The sequence below is a fragment of the Vigna unguiculata genome, chromosome 9 (assembly GCF_037176805.1).
Source record: "Vigna unguiculata cultivar grain cowpea cultivar isolate G323 ecotype 2 chromosome 9, ASM3717680v1, whole genome shotgun sequence".
In the NCBI taxonomy this organism is placed as follows: Eukaryota; Viridiplantae; Streptophyta; class Magnoliopsida; order Fabales; family Fabaceae; genus Vigna; species Vigna unguiculata.
The window spans coordinates 16,754,904-16,774,554 of NC_140800.1; the positions used below are offsets into that span (position 1 = coordinate 16,754,904).

Here is a 19,651-nt window from a genome sequence, read left to right on the forward strand (position 1 = left end):
AGCTCTTATTACAAGAAAATCTTTCATTATCAATCAATTTTAGTAATAAAAAATTGTTAATCATGATAGTGACCAATTTATATAGTAATTTATAAAATAAAAAATTATTGGTTATTAAAATAGCCACTATTATGAATAAAAAATTATAATTGGTCTCTAAATTAGTTTCTAAAATTCAGCTACCAAGATTTTGGTTACGAAAGAAAAATGATCACTAAAAATTAGCTACCAAAAATTTTGCTATGAAAGGAATTAGTGTCTAAATTAGCCTCTAATTAATTACTGACCAATTATAATTTTTTATTCATAATAATGACTATTTTAGTAATCAATAATTTTTTATTTTGTAAATTAGTATCTAAATTGGTCACTAACAATTTTTTGTCACTAAAATTGATTATTATTTAAAAATATTCGTGTATTGTCTATATAACATTTTCTCTTACTAAAATATCAAACAATGATCAGAAATGATACAATATACTTTTATCAACATAAGAAAATCACAAATTTATAAACTAAAGGGAAAAAAATGTAAATGTTCTTTTACACTTGACAAATCTATTTTTATAATATTTTTTTATTTTTTATTTGTAATATCTCGTATTTAAAATTGAATGTTCATTTAATATTTATTTTCATATATATATATATATATATATATATATATATATATATATATATATATATATATATATATATATATATATATATATATACTAGTAAAAAAGTAAATTTTAATGGCAGTCACTTAGTGGCGGTCATAATAAAATGATACTATACACAAAAATATAAAAAATTCTATAAAATTTATAGTCGGTTTAAAACCGACTGTATTTTTTGATACATATTCCAACTGCTTTCGTTTGGTGAGTAGTAGCAGGGAGGTGAAGAAGGTACATGATACATTTTCTTCTACATTTTTTTCATACGTACTTATAAAGTTCCTCCGATTATCCTCCACATCATCTTCTCTTCTCCTTCATAGCATTTCTCCTTGCGGAAGCCATTCTCCCGTGTACCGTGTAAGTCATCTTCTCTTTGTGGATTTACACCTTTTCATTAGTGTTATTCTCTAACTGTAAGTAGATTTTCTCTCAAGTCGATTTCAAATTTGTTTTTCATTTGAAGTTTCAAATTTTGTAAACCCTAATTCAAACTACTTTCCGATGTGTTTTTTAATTGGTTCAAGTTGATTTTCTACGGTTCATTCATCAATCAAGTTCTTGTAATTTTTTTTATCTGCGCAAAGAGAGAAAAAAGTAAGATAAAGTAATTGATTTGTTCCTTTTATAGGTATTTTTTTTTATTTGAGCAAATCTTAAATCGTTTTCTTTTCCATGTAGTTATAGTGGTTCCAGATGGATTAAAGGCATAGGTTTAGTGGCCTCCTTTAAGAAAAACAACGAATGCAGTGAGAGATTAAGTGAGTCTAAAGTAAGTTTCACTGCTCAATTTTGCCAAATTTGTCTTTTAATGTGAATCTTACAGAATTAATTTTCTTGGAGTTTGGTTTGTTGAGTGTGAATTGATTGACTTTTAATTTAACTATATGTTATATTTACAATTCTTTCTACAATTTTCACTCTGCATGAACTGAGAGACATATAAAGACATGCAAGTTTTATTGCACAATACATCTACAAAACCACTTCACTTGAAGAAAATATCCTTTCTAGATTAGTTTTTCTTCTGAAATTCCACATAACAACTATAAGTTTTGCAAACTCTTGTCTGGTGCACTTGTACATTGCCAATTTTGGATGTTTATAGTACATATGTGGAAACTATGCAGGACGTGCCCCAGCTGAAAAGTTTTAAAGAGAAGAAATTGATTTGGTGAAGTATGAAGGGTTTGCCAGATTTGAAAGTGAATCAACTAAGATGGATAATGAAACGAGAGGTATAAATTTTATTTTACACTTGGATAAGAATGTGTTTTTTTTATCTTGTTTTAATGTATTGACTGTGCTCTCTGTTAAAACATTTGTAAATATTGTAACATTTGGAAATCTTCCAAAGCACCCTGATGAAAATTGTAGCCTTGATGGTGGTACCCTTTTAGTACCCTTTCTGATATTACATCTGGCAAGCTTTCTGGCATAATTAGGATAGCACTGTTGCCTGATTCTGACCCTAAGTACGAGGTAATCCTCTGTAGGTTTAGCTCTTGTTATCCTGTCTGCAGCATTCACAAATCCGTTTTGTGGAAAGTATAAATGGGAAAAGAAAGGTTGGGGGGAGTTGTTAATGGCTAGCTCACCCTCTTCACCAAAGATTAAGGAGTAGATTTTGGATTTGGTGTTTATAATGATCATCATTATAATATGGGGTACTTCCTTTATGGAATTGCGGTGCTTGCAAAGATTGATTTAGCTTGGGTAAGGAAGTACAAGCCTCAAGTCTATTCACCTGTGACAGATTTTATGAACTTAGTAAGAAGATCAGACTCTAATTACACATGTTTAAGGTACTTTGATCTGTATAAACTGCACTCTTGGGCAGGAGGGTTAACTGAATTTTCAAACTTTGAATTATAATGAGAGTACTAGTTTAGTTCAGATAATAGATTAAGAGGCTAAAGGCTGAGAACCCTGATATAGCTCACTAAGAAGCTTTTAGTACAATTGAAAAAAAATGTAAGGTCTAATTTCTTACTTCATTTAAAACATAATGCTTCTTTCATATCTGAAACAAATTGCTTTAGCTTATTTAAAGTAGTTATTAGGAGGAGATTCGTTGGTAGGACACTGCATCTATCTTTGGTAGGACACAGTATTCTAAAAGTATGCAGAATGCATGTTAACTTTTCTTGAGTAATGCGAATGCAATTCACTTCACATGCATCTTTAAGCCTACTCACCATTATGTGAAATTTTCAGGTCAATGAACACGATGATCAAGGTTTTCATGGAATAAAGGTCCAAAGGAACTCCATCTTTGAAAGGACAGCATTTGCGTGAAGAAAGTTCAGTTTTTATGACATGACAAGATATTTTTTTTGTGTCTTAACATTAAGGCTGCCTCTAAATCATTTTCCAAATGAAGAAAATATACTCTTTCGTGGTAATGAAAATGAATTAAGTAGGATTAAGAGGTCACAATTTGAGACTTTGAGAAGTACTTAAATCAATAGTTTTATCTGACAACATATTGGTTCCATTAATTTGTCTCCTTGACCATAAATGTGTTTTTGTTTTTTGCTCGGGTAAATGTTTATTTGAAGCATTTCGAAAAGACCATTACTATTTTTTTAAATTATTCACTTTATTAAGAAAGACCTGGTTTAACAAACCGTTGTTTATAATTTTTTAATAAATGTAGTATATTTAAACATTTTATTATTCCTGTATAGAAGTTTTAAGGATACTTTTCTTAACTTAAATACATTCACTCATTGAATATTGTCTTTATCCTTTGATTTTTATTTGAACCACTCAAATAAAAGTTTGGAGAATATGATCGAACAGTCGTTGATTAGGATGTTTGTTTTCAAAAAAAAGTAATTATTTTCGTGGCAGTTATAACTGCCTCCAAATATTACACGAAAATTTTTAAAATTTAATTTAAAGGCGGTTAAAACTGCCACTAAATATTGAATAACTTTTAAAAATATTATTTTCCTGGCGAATGTAACCGCCGTTAAATACTAGATAATTTTTTTAAAAAGTTAATTTAAAGGCGGTTAAAACCAACTTTAAATATTTTAGTGGCGGTTATTCTGGCGGTTATATTAAACCGACACTATAATACTTTGTGGCGCCAAATTCTACGTCGGTTAGGTAACTGACGGAAAATAAAATAGTGGCGGTTAAAACCGCCACTAAATAACCGATTTAACTGACATTAAAAATTATTATTTTTGTAGTATATATATATATATATATATATATATATATATATATATATATATATATATATATATATATATATATATATATTCTAACATCCCAAAAACTTTACTAAAAACCTTAGGTTATTATTTAATATCATCCAATCTTAAAAGCACACTTGTATATATAAATTCAACTACGTATCATTACAATGTCTTAATATTGTATTTCAAAAATACATTCTCAAAAACAACCAAAATATTTCAAGAGATAAGGATTATGATTGATAAAGTTTTACAAATAGATATGGCACTTCATTATTTAATCTACCACTATTTTATATCTTCATTGATCATTTTAGGGTTTACATAACAAAGGTTTTAATTAAGTCACAAAATGAGAGAGATCCATAAGGGTAAGCGCTCTGATACCATCTCAAATTTTGAAGAGAGTAATTTATCTCTTACTTGTATCATTATTAGAAATGACAATGGGTCGAGTCGGGTCAAGCACAGATATTGCCTACCGCAACCCGATCCGCAAAAACAAATCCATCCGCTACCCGCCCGTTTACACGTCGGGTATCCACTTAAAAAATCTCCGTAGATTTCTTTAAAACATGTGGGTACTAGTGGATACCCGCATACCCACGAATATTTTAAAAAATATAATTTAAAATTTTTTAAATAAAATTATAAAAAAAATGAAATATAAATTTAATTTAATTAAAATTTAATTTTCATTAAATTTAATCTAATAAAATATAATTTTAATTTTAATTTTAATTAAATTTAACTTAATAAAATGTAAATTAAATATAATTTTAATTTTAATTAAATTTAACTTAATGAAATGTAAATTAAATATAATTTTAATTTTAATTTTAATTAAAATTTAACTTAATGAAATGTAAATTAAATTTTATTTTATTTTTTTGCGGATAATAGGTACCCTCGGGTACAGGTAGTATGATACCCACACCCGACTCGTTTATAAGCGAGTATTAAAATACCCGCTACCTGCATGTAATAAATACCTACAGGTACTAACTATCTGCCAATTCTATTCACATATATCTTCGGGCACGTGTATTTTTGTCATCCCTAATCATTATACACATTGAATATAATGATGTATGTTGGGTAGATAGACAAAAAAGATTAATCATAAGTTCACATGAAACTAAAAAACAATTTGCATCTAAAAAAGATGAATAACTTGGTTTATGTGGCATATACCTTGGAGTTGAAAAATAAATAAATTAGAAAAGTTGTTTGTCTCTCATTTGATATTGAGTTTTATGATGAATTGAAGACTAAAACCAAAGGTAATGTTGAGGTTAAGTTTAAGGTGGTGATGGTGGAAATGTTGACTTATGTAGAACAAGTTCAATTGATCTAACTTTAGATGCACTTTATCTTAATAATATAGATTTTGTATGTCAATGTTGACATACTTTTCTAATATAAGGTAGAGCTTGACAACGATGATGATGATGATGATGATGATGATGATGATGATGATGATGATGATGATGATGATGATGATGATGATGATGATGATGATGATGATGATGATGATGATGATGATGATGATGATGATGATGACGACGACAACGACAATCATAATGATTATCATTAGAGAATTGGAAACAAAAAAATTGAAGATATTTGTCAATTTTTGTAATTATTTAATTGTTCTCATTTGAAGACCTTATATTTTGTAATTATGTGAACTTATCTATTTGGTATAGTTTGAACATACATAATAGTCATGTTTTGTTGAACTTGGTTATTTTGAGAATTACGAAATTATTGTTTCCTATGTTAATTAATTATGATGTTGAAATATTAAATTGGTATGTTATGTACATGTTCTTTATTTACTTTTCAAATGAAGTAAATTGTAAAGATTTTACAAGTCTCGAAGTCAACGAGTCAATAAAAACTCGAGTCATAACTATAATGTTGATCTATGAGTTAGAAACGATAGTTGTAATAAACATTTTGTAATTCTTTTATATAAGTTACAAATGGTGTCCTTCTTGATTTACATATATTGGTCTAGTTTTACCTATACCATTTATTTCATTTTCTTATAGAAGAGTTGTTAGGGAATTATTTTCCTAGTTAAAGAGTAGCACTATTTTTATTTAATTTTTATTCTTCAATTTCACAATATTTTCTCAAGAATATGATGGTGGACAAACTTGATATATAATTTATGATGAATTATTTTTATATATTGTCAAATTTCACTATGTTGAAAAAAAACTTTCCTTTCAACAAGTTTGACGTTATAAAAGTAATGAAAGTTGCTTCTAACTAAAGTTTAATTGCAAACATAGGTGAGCATAAGACACTCAAAAGTAATCAAAAATAACAACAAGTTATGTTTGCTTGGGTAAAACCAAGTCGAAGAAATCTAAACTATTTTGCAAAATGCTCTCAAATTTTTGTTCCCCTCATTCATTCATGTTCAAAAGGAGTTTGAGTTCAATGTTTAAAAAGGAAATTGAATCAATGAATTACTAGTTTAAATAAGGTACATTAGAATAACTTGAGATAATATATAGTATAAAAAAATAAAGTAATTGTATGACTAATATTTCTTTTACAATTATAAATTGGTTCAACTATAATTGTGTTCCAATCAATATGCAAGTCTTACATTTTGATCTCTTTTGTGTTAAAAAAAACCACTAATATGTTTTCTAAAACACAAATATTACGTGAAGGGGTTAATTTTTGGTTGACAATTTTTACGGAAGAATTTTTTCTAAGTTTATAGGGTTTTGTCTGTATTTCTTAAAAAACATATAAACAATCAAACCCAATGTTTGTTCAAAAAACATATGATAAGAAATAATAGATGATAGATCTAAACACTCATATTTTTTAATCGATAAAACCATAAATTTGGTTATTCATAAAGATCAAAATAAATATAGGAAGAAAATCAACATAATCTACAACACAATTACCAGATGAATCAATATTAACATGTTTTATATAGGAAACAATATGCATTATAAGGACGTAGGAAATAATCAAGACTAATAGTTCTTTAAAAAAAATAATATCTAGTTATTTTATTTTTAAAATATTAGACTACAAAAATAACTTCTATTGAAAACAATCATAATCTCTTTAAAAAAAAAAATTAAATTCTCTCTCTTTTCTTATTGTATATTTGATTCCATCCTTCACATTTTATATATATATATATATATATATATATATATATATATATATATATATATATATATATAATGTCGTTACTTAATATTAGAGTTATGTAATGCTGATTAGTATTGTAATGCTCCAAATTGGATTGTTACACATGATAATCTATTAAAATATTTTTAAATAGTGGTTAGAATATTAAGTTAAGCACAAATGTTTGTTCTCATTTTTACCAAAAAGATGATATCATACTTGCCTTCCATATCGTTTTATGACAAAACAAACCATTCAACTACAAACTATTCAGAGTCACTTTTGAGGTCTTCACCTCGAAGACCTATCAACATTTTCTTCATCATCTTCTTTCTTTTGATTTTCTGCAAGAAGAGATCTCTCACACTCTTTCTCTAACTCAATGAAAAGGCTTAACAATTCTTGAGGAGGAGTTGACCTACATTGTCCCAACATCATCCACTTCTTATGTTTCTTGCGTTCATTAGTCCTTTTTTTCTCCTTTTCAGGAGTTGTCGCAAGACATTTTGGATATGTCACAACCATCATATCTTTTGTAATAAATAGAAAAACTCAATCAAGTTAAAATCATGAAAATAAGCAAAATATTAACATAACAAGCAATCACAGTTGTGTTTAACACCCGCAACATTCCCATGGTAAATTTGTTTAAAGGAAATCAGACATTAACATCTATTTCAAAGAAGAATGAATCTAAGGTCGTTATCAAACTGTTATCGCCATTCGAGTCGTATATTCATCAATTTTGCACCACTCAATTCCACGTGACCATTTGAAAACTTCTCAAATCCTAATAACCCCTTGGAAATTTAAAGCTTCTCAAACACCAAAAATGTGGAGCACTCGAAAATGAGATTCTAAAATGTGGTTCTTTCATGATAGTGTCTCACTCCTTATCAATACGCAAACTGAGCCAAGGCACTAACTGTCACAACCTTTACCAATTACTAGATTATTTTCTTTAACAATCACATAAGTACAACCCCTATCCTCATTAAACGAGCACAACTGCCAATAACCCTCAAAAGTTCCAAACTCTTTGTCTCTTATATCTACTCTAGTTGAATCCAAAGACACCTCATAAACAAATTAAAAACTTATCTCCTCTCTATCATCTAGGTTTGAACTTTGACCGTCAAGGGCTTCGTGAAATGGTCCTACCTCCTATTTATATTGTTGGGTTTATATAGCGGTCAATCACTCTGAACCCATCATATAGTTGTAGTCATAGTTATAGTCAAAGATTGTGGTTCTATATATATGATATTGGTTTTATACATATAAGGCATTTCACACCATTTTTAACCCAAAACCTTAAGACAATAGTGTTATGAGCCTTTATTTTTATATAGTGTTTAACTTTATCTATTTTATCTAATGTGGGACTATTGACTCACACTTAGACTATTCCCAACATATATAGGCAATAGGAGTCAAGGCACCAATTATCACAACCTTATAAGACCAATGCCCTCATGCCATTTCTTTTATCTTCTTTCTCCCCCTCAAATTTTTCTCTCCATATGATTTTGTCATCAATCTTAACAAGATCAATTGAGAAAAGCGTTTCTCTGAACTTACTTTACTATATACAAATTTTTGTTATATTTGAATACTTTGCTTTATTTACGTCTCTAAATTCTAAGTAGCCTTACTACTTGAATTTTGGAATTATTGCTTTGAGAATAGGCATTGTAGGTAAGGAAAACTAGTTATTTTTGTTATTGATTTCTATATCTTATATGTTATTATGGTGTGGATGAAATTTGTCATTAGATGTGTATAGTAGTGATGATGGGTTTTGTTGAATATTAGTATGATATATTAGTTTGAAATACTTTGTGATTGAAGAAAATTTAAGGATAGTTATATTAGATTGGTTAAATTGGTACTTAGTGCTATTTTTAGAACTGAATTGGACTTGTTTTGACTAATAGAAGAGATTAAAATCACCAATTGGAAAAGAGATCAATGTGATATATCTATTAGTTTTACTGAATTATGTAAACTCGTTGGACAAGCCAATACTCATTAGACGAGTCTTATGGAAAAGGTTCCTAAGGATTTGAATCACTAGGCGAGTAAGGCCCTCGCTGAACAAGAATATTTTATGAAAAATACAAATAGCTCAGGATGGTTTGATTCTTGGGTAAGTTAAATCTCGTTGGGCAAGCCTTCGCCGATGTTTGAAGTCATGGGCAAGCCTTATTCTCACTTAACGAAGCTTTTTTATAAAAGCTCCCAATGGTCATTCATTGGGCAAGTTGAAGTTTAAAGGACTAAGTTCCAAAAAACGAGAGTTTTTATGAGCAAATGAGTCAAGATTGATAACAATGGAATAAATTTTAGGCTATACATCAAGGATGATGTGTCAACCATTGCTTGAGTTGTTGATTCATTATCGTCACATATGTTGCGACAAAGATCTACTAGTTTCAATGTGGTCTAAGTCATGTATATCAAGTGGTGAAAAGTTGAAGGAGAAATTCTCACACACCGTGACATATGTAAATGTGTGGATCTTGGTTGTGATAATCTTACTCGAATTTCATGATTTGTGGATTTGTTTGTAAATTCACGACATAGATTAAATCATATGTTAATATTTGTAGGATCATGTGAGTGTTTCGGAAGTCATGAGTCAATATTCCAAACATCATTCTACATATGGATCCTTGTGTAGCCTATATGGTTTTTGAATATTTGTGATTGATTGAAATTGGATTGTTGATGAATTGTTAATAAACGTTAGAGTTTTGAGTATATGATTTTTATTTGTTTCTTTTATTACATTATTATCTTATGTTAGAGTTTTATTTTGACTAAAATGTTTAATAGATACTTATATTTCTTTGAATGATTCAATTAGGTCTCTAATTTTATTTGGTTCAATTGAGTTCTCTTATTTATAAAAATGATTCAATTAAATTTATTTCATTAGATTAACGTTTTGAATATGTCACATATTAATTCATAATATTTTTCTTTTTTTTTTTGCAACATTTTCTAAGTTTTCCTGTCACATGTTAAGTCATTGTTAAAATAGGTATTTTCTTTTAAATTTAAATTGAAAAATAAATTACTTTTGATATTTAAATAAAATGATTTGATATACATATTATAAAAACTTATTTTAACATATATAATAACTTGTAATTAACCTTATAGTTTTATTTTGGAGAGTAATGCAACTTATTTTAACATATATAATAGGTTGTAATTAACCTTATAGTTTTATTTTGGAGAGTAATGCTTCATTTAAAAAATAATAATTGAGACTCAATTGATATTACAAGACACACTAATACTACCACATGATATCATCACTGCTACATTAGTGTCACATGACACGATAATAACCTTCCACGGGCAAAACAAATCTTAAAAACTGAAAAAAAATTAAAAAAATTGAAATGCTAGATCAATCTTAATGTTACATGTGTGAACCATTTTATCTTAAAAATATTTGTTCACATAAAAATCAGGAAGATACTTCAGCTTTATTCAGAATAATATATTAGATAGCATTCGCTACAATAGGCAAGTAACTATGCAAGGATAATAAATTATAAAACATGACTAATTCCAACAACATCCAGAGCACAGGATCAATGTGGCAATTCGTGATTAAAGATATATCCTATATGTCGACGACTATCTTACCATCGAGATGAGAGAATTCTTGGTAAAAGGCCTTGAAGTGCTCATATGAATACTTCACATCATCAACAGCACAAATTTCTCGTATGCTATGCATTGACAACTGCGGTGCACCAACATCGACGGTGCGGATACCAACCCCACTGGCAAGAATAGGACCAATGGTTGAACCACAAGACATGTCGTTGCGCACCACAAAGTCCTACAAGCATCAAGGTACCTTGTTATATAATCCATTATCGCTTACCAATGCTTACACAACTCTAGGCCTGACAAGAAAAAATGTGTCTTTCATTCCTAGACTTCCAAACAAACTTGGTTTTTATCCTTGAGCTTTTAACTTGATGGACTTGAGTTCAGTCCTTTCAACTTTTTTGAAAGTTAGAAACTGTCATTAATTAATAAATTTATGTGAGTAGGCTAAATTCACATATTTTGTTAGAAAACTATTTATCAATTTCAAAATGCATGACACAAAATTAAGTTTCACATAAAATACAGGAATCAAAAATACATTTTTTTCTGGGGAAGATTTAAAATACGTAATAATTTTGTTCCTTGAAATATAACAAATACTATAGTTGAAAAGTCTTTTCTGTATGATAGTTAGATTGCCTTGTAGAAGCAAATCTATTTCAATTACAATCACAAAAGATAAAGGAAAGAGACATTAAATTGTTCACTTAACTTACCTGAACGGGGAGGTTATGTTTTGATGCTATTTCCCTGAAATAGAAGGATGTGACAGCATTGGTTGCATAGCGCTGGTTTGCATTGTTTTTAATGACAAGTCCTCCGTGTAGTTTGGGCTGATGGTTTGCTTCATGCTTCTCCTGCAAGAAATTTGGTCATGATAAGGAGCAACAGTTTGAATTATTTTCAATCAAGGCACATAAGAAGACTTGCCATGTAATTTGGGTGTAGTGCATGTGCCATATCAGCAGATACAAGGTAGCTTCTTTGCGCTGCTTTCTCCAGAAGCTAAAAGAAATCACCGTAACGAAAACTAATTAAATACTGAAAGCACAATTTGAGTGTGGTTATTCCACTTTTCCACACAGTTGAAATATCTAAAATGCTAAAATGGTGGAATTGTGCTGTAAATTATATGGGCTGGCACGACAAAGCCACTCTACATTTAACTAATTGTAAGTAGTAAGATCATCCATGCAGTCCACGGGAATAAAAAGAGAGGTAAAGGAATAAAGGTATTATACGTTGGGCTTTGTGCCGAAGGTATTGGTAACCCTAGTCACAGCATTTAGCATAACAGGAGAGCCAGCTCCTTGTGCAGAGTCAGATCCAACTTCCTCATGGTCAAATAAAGCCACCATTCTAACTCCCGTCTCTTCCTCTAGACTGCTTTCAGAGGATGTAGCATCTATTAAAGCCTGAAATAGAAACCAAGACGTTAGCGTAGGATAATCAACGAGTACATTATGCAAACACATTTCCAATTCCAGATAGATAGTCTCACTGTCTTAATTCTTTAGATTAAACCCCAAAAATGCCTGAGTTTGATGCAAAAACAAAAACAGCAAACGAAGGCGCCCAGAGGCATTAGTACTTGTGATAGTGTGATGCCATCCAACCACACCTTGGTTGACACGGGAAGAGATGACATTTGATCTTAAGTTGATTGGCATTTTCCATAGGAGCACGGTGATTGACAAATGATGGAAGCCAAACATCAAGGTTATCCGTACCCTCTTGAAAGGAAAAGTTACCAGTTGAGGGGAAAAGAGGTAAAAGGCCCAAGCACACTATAGAAACAATGTGGGACATTGACAGCTCAACAGCCTGGGTAACCCCTTCTGGGTGTGCTTGCTGTTCAGGCCAGGGTCTAATCTAGTGACCCTAGTCCCAAGGGAATACTAAAATGCTAACATCACTGCTCAAGCTGCATATTTGTTAGAGATGATATTTAAGCTTTAAGACCCTGTGAAATAAGCTTGAAAAGCCCAACCTAAAAGCTAGTACCGAAGAAAAGAGCTCGAAGTAATATATGGAAGTCATACCACTGTCAGACTCCTCCAATGGAGCATAACATAACCACAGAAATAGATTTTATATGTATTATACTTTTACATGTTGTCTTGTCTAGTCTGTTTCTATAGCTAGGTAAAAAGGTGAACAATGACTCATACATACATTGAAAGCATAAGCAAACTAAAGACTCAGGATTGCATATAGGAGTGCATAGACTGTCATATTATATTGAGTGTAAAGCATCAATCCAGTGCTACGAAGATTAACCCGTCACCACATTAATAATCCAAAGAGTTTTTTTTTTTTTATTGACCAAATTAGTCTCTTAATACACAAGCTACAAAATTTGCTCTTTTGTGTCACTAGTCTTCCATAAGAATGAATATGGTAGCATTACATATCTAAGAAATGGCTAATTTGACGAACTTAAGACAAATTCTTTAGAGGACTAATGTGGTAATTACACTAATATTGGAAGAATAAAGTAAGGGTTCAAAGGTAAGCAAAAACACCTTACAGCCTCCGAAAAATGACTAACTTCATGGATTTCCATCATCAATTGTTTCTAGGAGTGTAAAGATGGTTGTAAGATGGTTGTAACTACTTCAGATGGCTTTCAACTAACCCATGTCTCACATGATGGAGGCATGACTAGGACCATCACAGAAATTTCAGAGCAGTTGATGGAAGCATGCCCTGGACCTTTATAGGGATCTTGGATTAACTTCAGATTATAGAATAAGAACTTTTTAGTTTATAAACTTGTAATTTTGTGTTTAGGCTTTATCGAGCTTTTAGTCGTGTTGGGCTTTTTATGTTTAGACACATAGTATATAACCCTTTGAGACATATTTGTAGTCAAATTTGAGTATATGAAAATTTGAATTTTTCTCTCAAGTCTTGAGGTTCTTCTTTGAACCACTGATCCTTATCTTTGAATCTCTGATTCGAAGTGACAAATCTTCCTAACTTATCTTAGAATCTCCACCAAGTGGTGTGGTTTCCTTCTGTTCAATATCTCCATCGATTTGACATCACCCCTCTTCCCCTTCGTTGATTTTTGTTTTACGGTTCCCAAAGCCGAGACAATCCTTCATCATTTGGTATCAGAGCACTACAACAGCATATACACATTTGGAGATACATTTGATGTTGCTTCGCATGCTGAGTTGCGGCTGGAACAGTTTGGACTGTTGTGTTAGGTTGTTGTCCTGGTTGTTATTTGGTATTGTTCTGGATGTTGTTATGATTGCTCTCCATGGTGCATATGATACTTATTTCTGGGTCAAACTTCTTGTCCGTATAAGTCCTTTTTTATTGAATTCCTAGCTTTGTTTGAGTCTATTCTCTATCCTTTTTCTGAGTTTGATCTTCCTTAAATTCTCTGGTCGTGAAACGATGTTCCTTGAGCTGAATTGTTGAAATATTACTTGTGGGAGTTTGAATTAATCACCACAGTTTAGCTTGAGCACTTTGTTTCACATTTAGAGTAGAAACTCTGAATACATTGTTTAGATTACTGTTGTCTTTTAAAGTGCTTTTCTCATTGTCATATTCTATGTTTTGTCACATATTTACTCTCTTTGGTTTAGCCATTTCTTGATTTTGGTGCTTTTTAGTTTGTCTTCAAATTTCCTTGGTTTTATCTTAGAGTTTTCCTTTCCTAGGCCTCCTGAGTTGAGCTTAGATCTGTTACATCTTTCACTTTGATGTTAAATTCTTGATGGGTTGATTGGAGGTTCTTTAAAGAACTGAATAGGAACTTGAGGGCGAGTTAATACACTTTTGAGAGTGAAACACAAGTGGAATAAATGTAAACACGTAAGGAGCGATAAGGTCCATTTGACAATTTTATCTACATTACTTGTGCTAACCACTTACTTTGTTTTGTGTCAGTTCTTGTTTTCTTGATCACTCCAGAATGTTCCATAAGCGTTTGACCTTGGTAGAGGATATCAATGTCATTGTGTCCAGAATTATCAAGTTGAATAGCAAACTTGCCAATCTTGAAAGGGAGCACAAAAATGACAAATTTATTGCCAAGACGCAAAACAAGTGCTATTAGATGCACCAAGTGTGAAGGTTATGGACACAAAGTTTATCAATGTACTAATTGGTATGCAAGCCCTATGACTCATGAAGACCTCAAGGATTACAATATTTGCTTGAAAGAGGTGGAGAAGAGTGTTGTACAAAAGCTCGAAGTGCTAAACAAAATGAGACGTGAGCAAAAGACACAAAGAGAGCAAGAAAGGGTGGGAAATGAGGAAATAACACTAACACAAAAGGAAAAGGAAAAGGAAAGAGAGGCGAGAGTACAAAGGATATTACAACGATTGGAGATGTTGGAAAAAGCAGGACAAGAGGAGGAATTGAAGAGAGGACAAAAGATGAAAGAGCTCAGAGAAAGAAAAGAGAAAGAGCAACAATTGAAGAAAGAAAGAATAAAGAGACAAACAAAAGAATGAGTCTCTCCTTACACCCCTGACATACAGGGTTGAGACGAAATCCTTAAAGGGGGATTACAATACTTTGAATTGTTGTGTTCCCATTTACATCATGATTCTGCATTTTCGTTGGGAAAACATACTAATCCGTCTCTTTTTGTCTTAATGCCTAGGGAAGAATTATACATTAAGGAGCAATGGGGTGAAGAAAAGATGATAGAAAAACAACAAACAAGATTGGAAACATATGAACATATTTCTGATTATGGCATTGTTTGTTTGTCATGCAGTGAACCTATTCAAAGACTCTCTTTTCCTTATGTGATTTATGAGTGTTTTTCCTTTGTAGTTCTATTGTTGATGAAAAAATTTTGTTGAAACTTTTGATGTGTTTTGTAGTTTGGTCTTTTGACCCTAGAGGACGATCTCCAAGCACCTTGATAATAAGAGATTGGCCTCTCCCAAGATTCCAATCTCAATTTAGATAGCAATTTTATTGTTGTCTTTAGACTATTATGGGTTTGCGTGCTTTTAGCACTTATGTTTTTTTTTTTTGTAGGTAATAAAGCGCTAAAATTTGAGATCGAATTTTCTCCAACCTAGAGGCAATGATGGAGGCATGACTAGGAACGTCACAAGAATTTCAAAGTAGTTGATGGAAGCTTGCCTAGGACCTTTACAGGGATCTCAGATTAGCTTCGGATTATAGAATAAAAACTTTTTATTTTGTAATTTTGTGTTTGGGCTTTATCGGGCTTTTTCGTGTTGGGCTTTTGTGTTTAGGCACATAGTATATAAGTCTTTGTGAGACATATTAGTAGTCAAATTTGAGTATATGAAAATTTAAGTTTTTCTCCCAAGTCTTGAGGTTCTTCTTTGAACTACCGATCCTTATCTTTGAATCTATTCAAAGTGGTGGATCTTCTTCACTTATTTTGGAATCTCCTCCGAGTGGCGTAGTTTCCTTCCTGTTAGAATTATTACCTATTGTATCATTAACCCTATGTATACCTAGACATCATTGGCTGAAAGCATTCCATTAGGACGTAACTTATAATGATGTTATAAACATATAAGGTAATGATATTCAGAAATGATTTTCTATTTCTTGAACTATAGAATAACTGCATGAAATGACCCAATTATCTAGAGTGGTAAACTTCAAAAATCAAGGTTATATTTTGAAGTTCATATCTAAACTATACACAACACAAGTATTTGAAATTTTACTTAAAAAAATATATATATTCTCTATAAAAGTTAAACTTCAATGAGAAAAATGACACACAGATTATCAAGTCGTCCAGAAAAAATGAAGTCCTTTGCAGACCCACTAACATATTTTGAAGTTTATATCCATACTATATATAAGCATTTGAAACTTTACTTGAAAAAATAACACGATGGAAGTTAAACCTTCAGTGAGCAAAATGTCATGCAGAGGTTATCAAGTCGTCCTGAAAAGATAAATTCCCTTGCAGCCCCACCAACAGTACTTGGTTGTGTATCACAAGCTTGCAATTCAAAATCATAAATGTCATCTGGCTCGCATCCAAGCTTACTTGCAAGTAACTGGTGAAAAGGGGACGAAGACAATAAACAACAATTAGACTCTAAATCGTCATATATACGTCCCAGACCCAAATTAAGAAAGTTACAGATTACAACTACATGTGACTGGTGTTAATGCACACATCCCAAGAAAGGCAGCTGAAATAAAAATAACAAAAATACATTCTGAGATTCCAGGTCTGCTGTTAACCTGCAAAAGAAGAAGGTGGTGCTTCGTATTGGTGGTGCCTGTTTTATCAATTGCTTTATTTACTTCAGTCTGATTTCCATTTTCAACCGAACCATTTTCAGAGGACAATTTATTAAGCTCACCCTGCAAGACAAAGCTCATTGATCGTGTAAAAGCTAGATTTAAATAATTAAAAATGAACACTACGAATCTGAATAAGCACTGTTTGTGGAAGTTTTACTTCTTTCAATTAATAAAACAAAGTCTAAATGCATAATATAACAGTCCAAAACGATTGCATCAAATGTTTAATTAAAACACCAACACAATATTAAGTAACTTGCAACATTGCATGCTATTATAATTTCAAAATGCATATTTTAACCAATAAATGAGCTTTCTAGCCACGTGCAAGCACTTAAATAACAATTCAGATAGCCTAACACTAAATGCATTTAGTTTGCAGGACTTGATATATTAAACCATGGAATCACAATAATAACTATTTCCGTAGAATAATCAGTAACCACTGTGATTACCTTCAGCGATGTTGCCAAGATGGGAATAAGGTGTGTCTCGTTGTTAAATTTGAATCCATCAGAAGAAACAGTCCTGTACACAATGAACCAGAGGAAAATGATAAACCCAAAATAATGATCAAGAAAGCTAACAGACAATGCATCTCAAAAACAGTGACAGAACCTATCCAAGTGAATTGCCAAAGTTGGGATCCGCATTATAGGTTCCTCAATTCTAACAAGATGATGTGAGTACGAAACAGAACCCGCATTCTCTTCTCGAACAATGACCCTCCCCGCCACAGTCAAGTCTCGGTCAAACCACGTGTGCCACAAACCACCTCCATAGATTTGAACACCTACCTCCAAAATTCCTCCCTTAACCACCTGCACAACACATCCCACTAATTAAAAATGCCTTCCACTGCATCCATCCATATAATAACATATCAAAATCAAAACCTAATACACTAATTATGAATTCAAATTTATTTGAGTAAACAAAAACTCCATCCTTGAGGTTGGTGGGTGCTGTAACATCAGTCTCTGAATAAAAAATTAAGAAAATCTAATACACTAATTATGAATTCAAATTTATTTGGGTAAACAAAAACTCCATCCTTAAGGTTGGTGGGTGCTGTAACATCAGTCTCCGAATAAAAAATTAAGAAAATCTTGAAAACTATCGTTTCTCAATCACATTAGTCCAACACGTGTAACTTAAATGATAATACTAAAATAGAGTAAACGATCACTTTGACCCCAAATTTAAATTTGCAGAGTTGCCACATTATTTCCTTAATTGAAGGAAATTAGAAAAAAAAAAATCCTGAAAGTGTAAACTTATAGAACCCAGGTTCAAGAGAAACGAAAAGTGTATTATTGATAGAAAAAGTGAGAAATAGTATAACCCTTGTACCAAGAGAAAAGCTGAAAAGATAATTCTCTCTCTCCCCAACCCATACGGTTTCTAACACAAAAATTACAGAATGAATTACAAGCATTCCTCTCTCCCTTCGCGTATCCCAACTAACTGCCGCATCAGCAGCTCTTCCCAAAGTACCTATTCAACTCAGTTGCTTGTTCAGGCCCAAACTCAATACCCTTACATAAACCGACAATCACAGTAGTCCACATTTCAAGAAAACGTGTCACTAAAGATATAGTGAGTAATCAAATTGAGGAACTTCCTCGACATCTTAAGGAACTTATTTAACATTTTATTAATCTCACAGGGACCAACATAATTAGACCTACTAAAGTGGTTGTTTTCATTCTGTTAACATGCTTTCAGGGACCAAAACGACAATAGGTGATTAAATCATATACTTAGATTAAACCAATTACAAATACCTATTTGACATGTTTCCAATTTAACTACTACGACAGATCCAGAACTTGAGAAACTACAATAGAAATCTGTTACCTTGGAGACAGGCTTGAGTTTGAGACATGGACTATCGGTGTGAGCCCCAATTATGTAGAATCCATTTCCAGCAACGTACCTGAGAAGAAATTGAAAACGGAAGCATCATTAAGACTATTGGTGTTGTTTCGTGTTTGGTTGGAAAGGAGGGGAACGGAACGAACTTTTTTCCGACGGCGAATGCTACAATGGTGGAGTGGTTTCTGGTGAAGAAGTACTTGTTGCCAGGTTGCAGTTCCCACAGTTCCCTCTCGGAAAGTTGTTGAAACCCCGCGCTCTTCAAACGCTTCTTCGCCTCATCTGAAACGAGGGAAGAGAGAATGAGGATTTGCGATTCGGCGAGAACAGAAGGAAAGGAGAGGGTTGGTTATGGTTTTACCGACGGCGTGGAAAGCCGTTGGAGAAGCGTTGAGGAAGTCGATCAGATCGGAAACAACATCGTAGCTCTGCTGTTTCGCCATTGTCGTTCAGATGCTAACACTGGTTCTGCGATTCTGAGACCCTAAAACCAGGATTTCGTTTTTACCGCAACGGATATATTGAAAACAAATAAATAAATAAAATAAAAGTATCTACTCGGCATTTAAATCGTGGACGGCTCAAGCACTTACTTAGGATTTGATAGTTAGAAAAACAGATAATTGTATTATTTATACCTAGTATTTCATCTATATTCTGTTATCTATTTCGTGTGGTGTATTTTTAACTTTACTAATTTTTTTAGTTAAAATAATTTATTATTTAATAACTTATATAATCCACTAACTTTTTTAATGCAAAAGTAATTATTAAATTCCCGATCTCAAATATTAATTATGT

The 19,651-nt window shown here is 31.8% G+C and overlaps 1 protein-coding gene across 1 annotated transcript; it reads right to left on the reverse strand.

Annotated features, from left to right (window-relative positions):
- Positions 1-10,532: 10,532 nt before the first annotated feature.
- On the reverse strand, positions 10,533-19,392 carry LOC114164727 (Zn-dependent exopeptidases superfamily protein). Its single transcript, XM_028049477.2, has 11 exons — positions 19,212-19,392; positions 18,997-19,132; positions 18,833-18,911; positions 17,591-17,793; positions 17,428-17,500; positions 16,910-17,032; positions 16,564-16,719; positions 11,929-12,102; positions 11,618-11,692; positions 11,404-11,544; positions 10,533-10,913 (listed from the first exon to the last, which is right to left on the reverse strand). The coding sequence occupies exons 1-11, from the start codon at positions 19,291-19,293 to the stop codon at positions 10,692-10,694; spliced, it is 1,464 nt and encodes a 487-aa protein (XP_027905278.1). The 5' UTR covers positions 19,294-19,392; the 3' UTR covers positions 10,533-10,691.
- Between the last annotated feature and the right edge of the window lie 259 nt (positions 19,393-19,651).

Coding starts and splice junctions, on each gene's coding strand:
- LOC114164727 (XM_028049477.2), bottom strand. CDS start 19,293: ATGGCGAAACAGCAGAGCTACGATGTTGTTTCCGATCTGATCGACTTC. Junction 18,912..18,996: donor GCATTCGCCGTCGGAAAAAA/GTTCGTTCCGTT, acceptor ATTTCTTCTCAG/GTACGTTGCTGGAAATGGAT. Junction 17,033..17,427: donor TCTTGGCAACATCGCTGAAG/GTAATCACAGTG, acceptor TTTGTCTTGCAG/GGTGAGCTTAATAAATTGTC.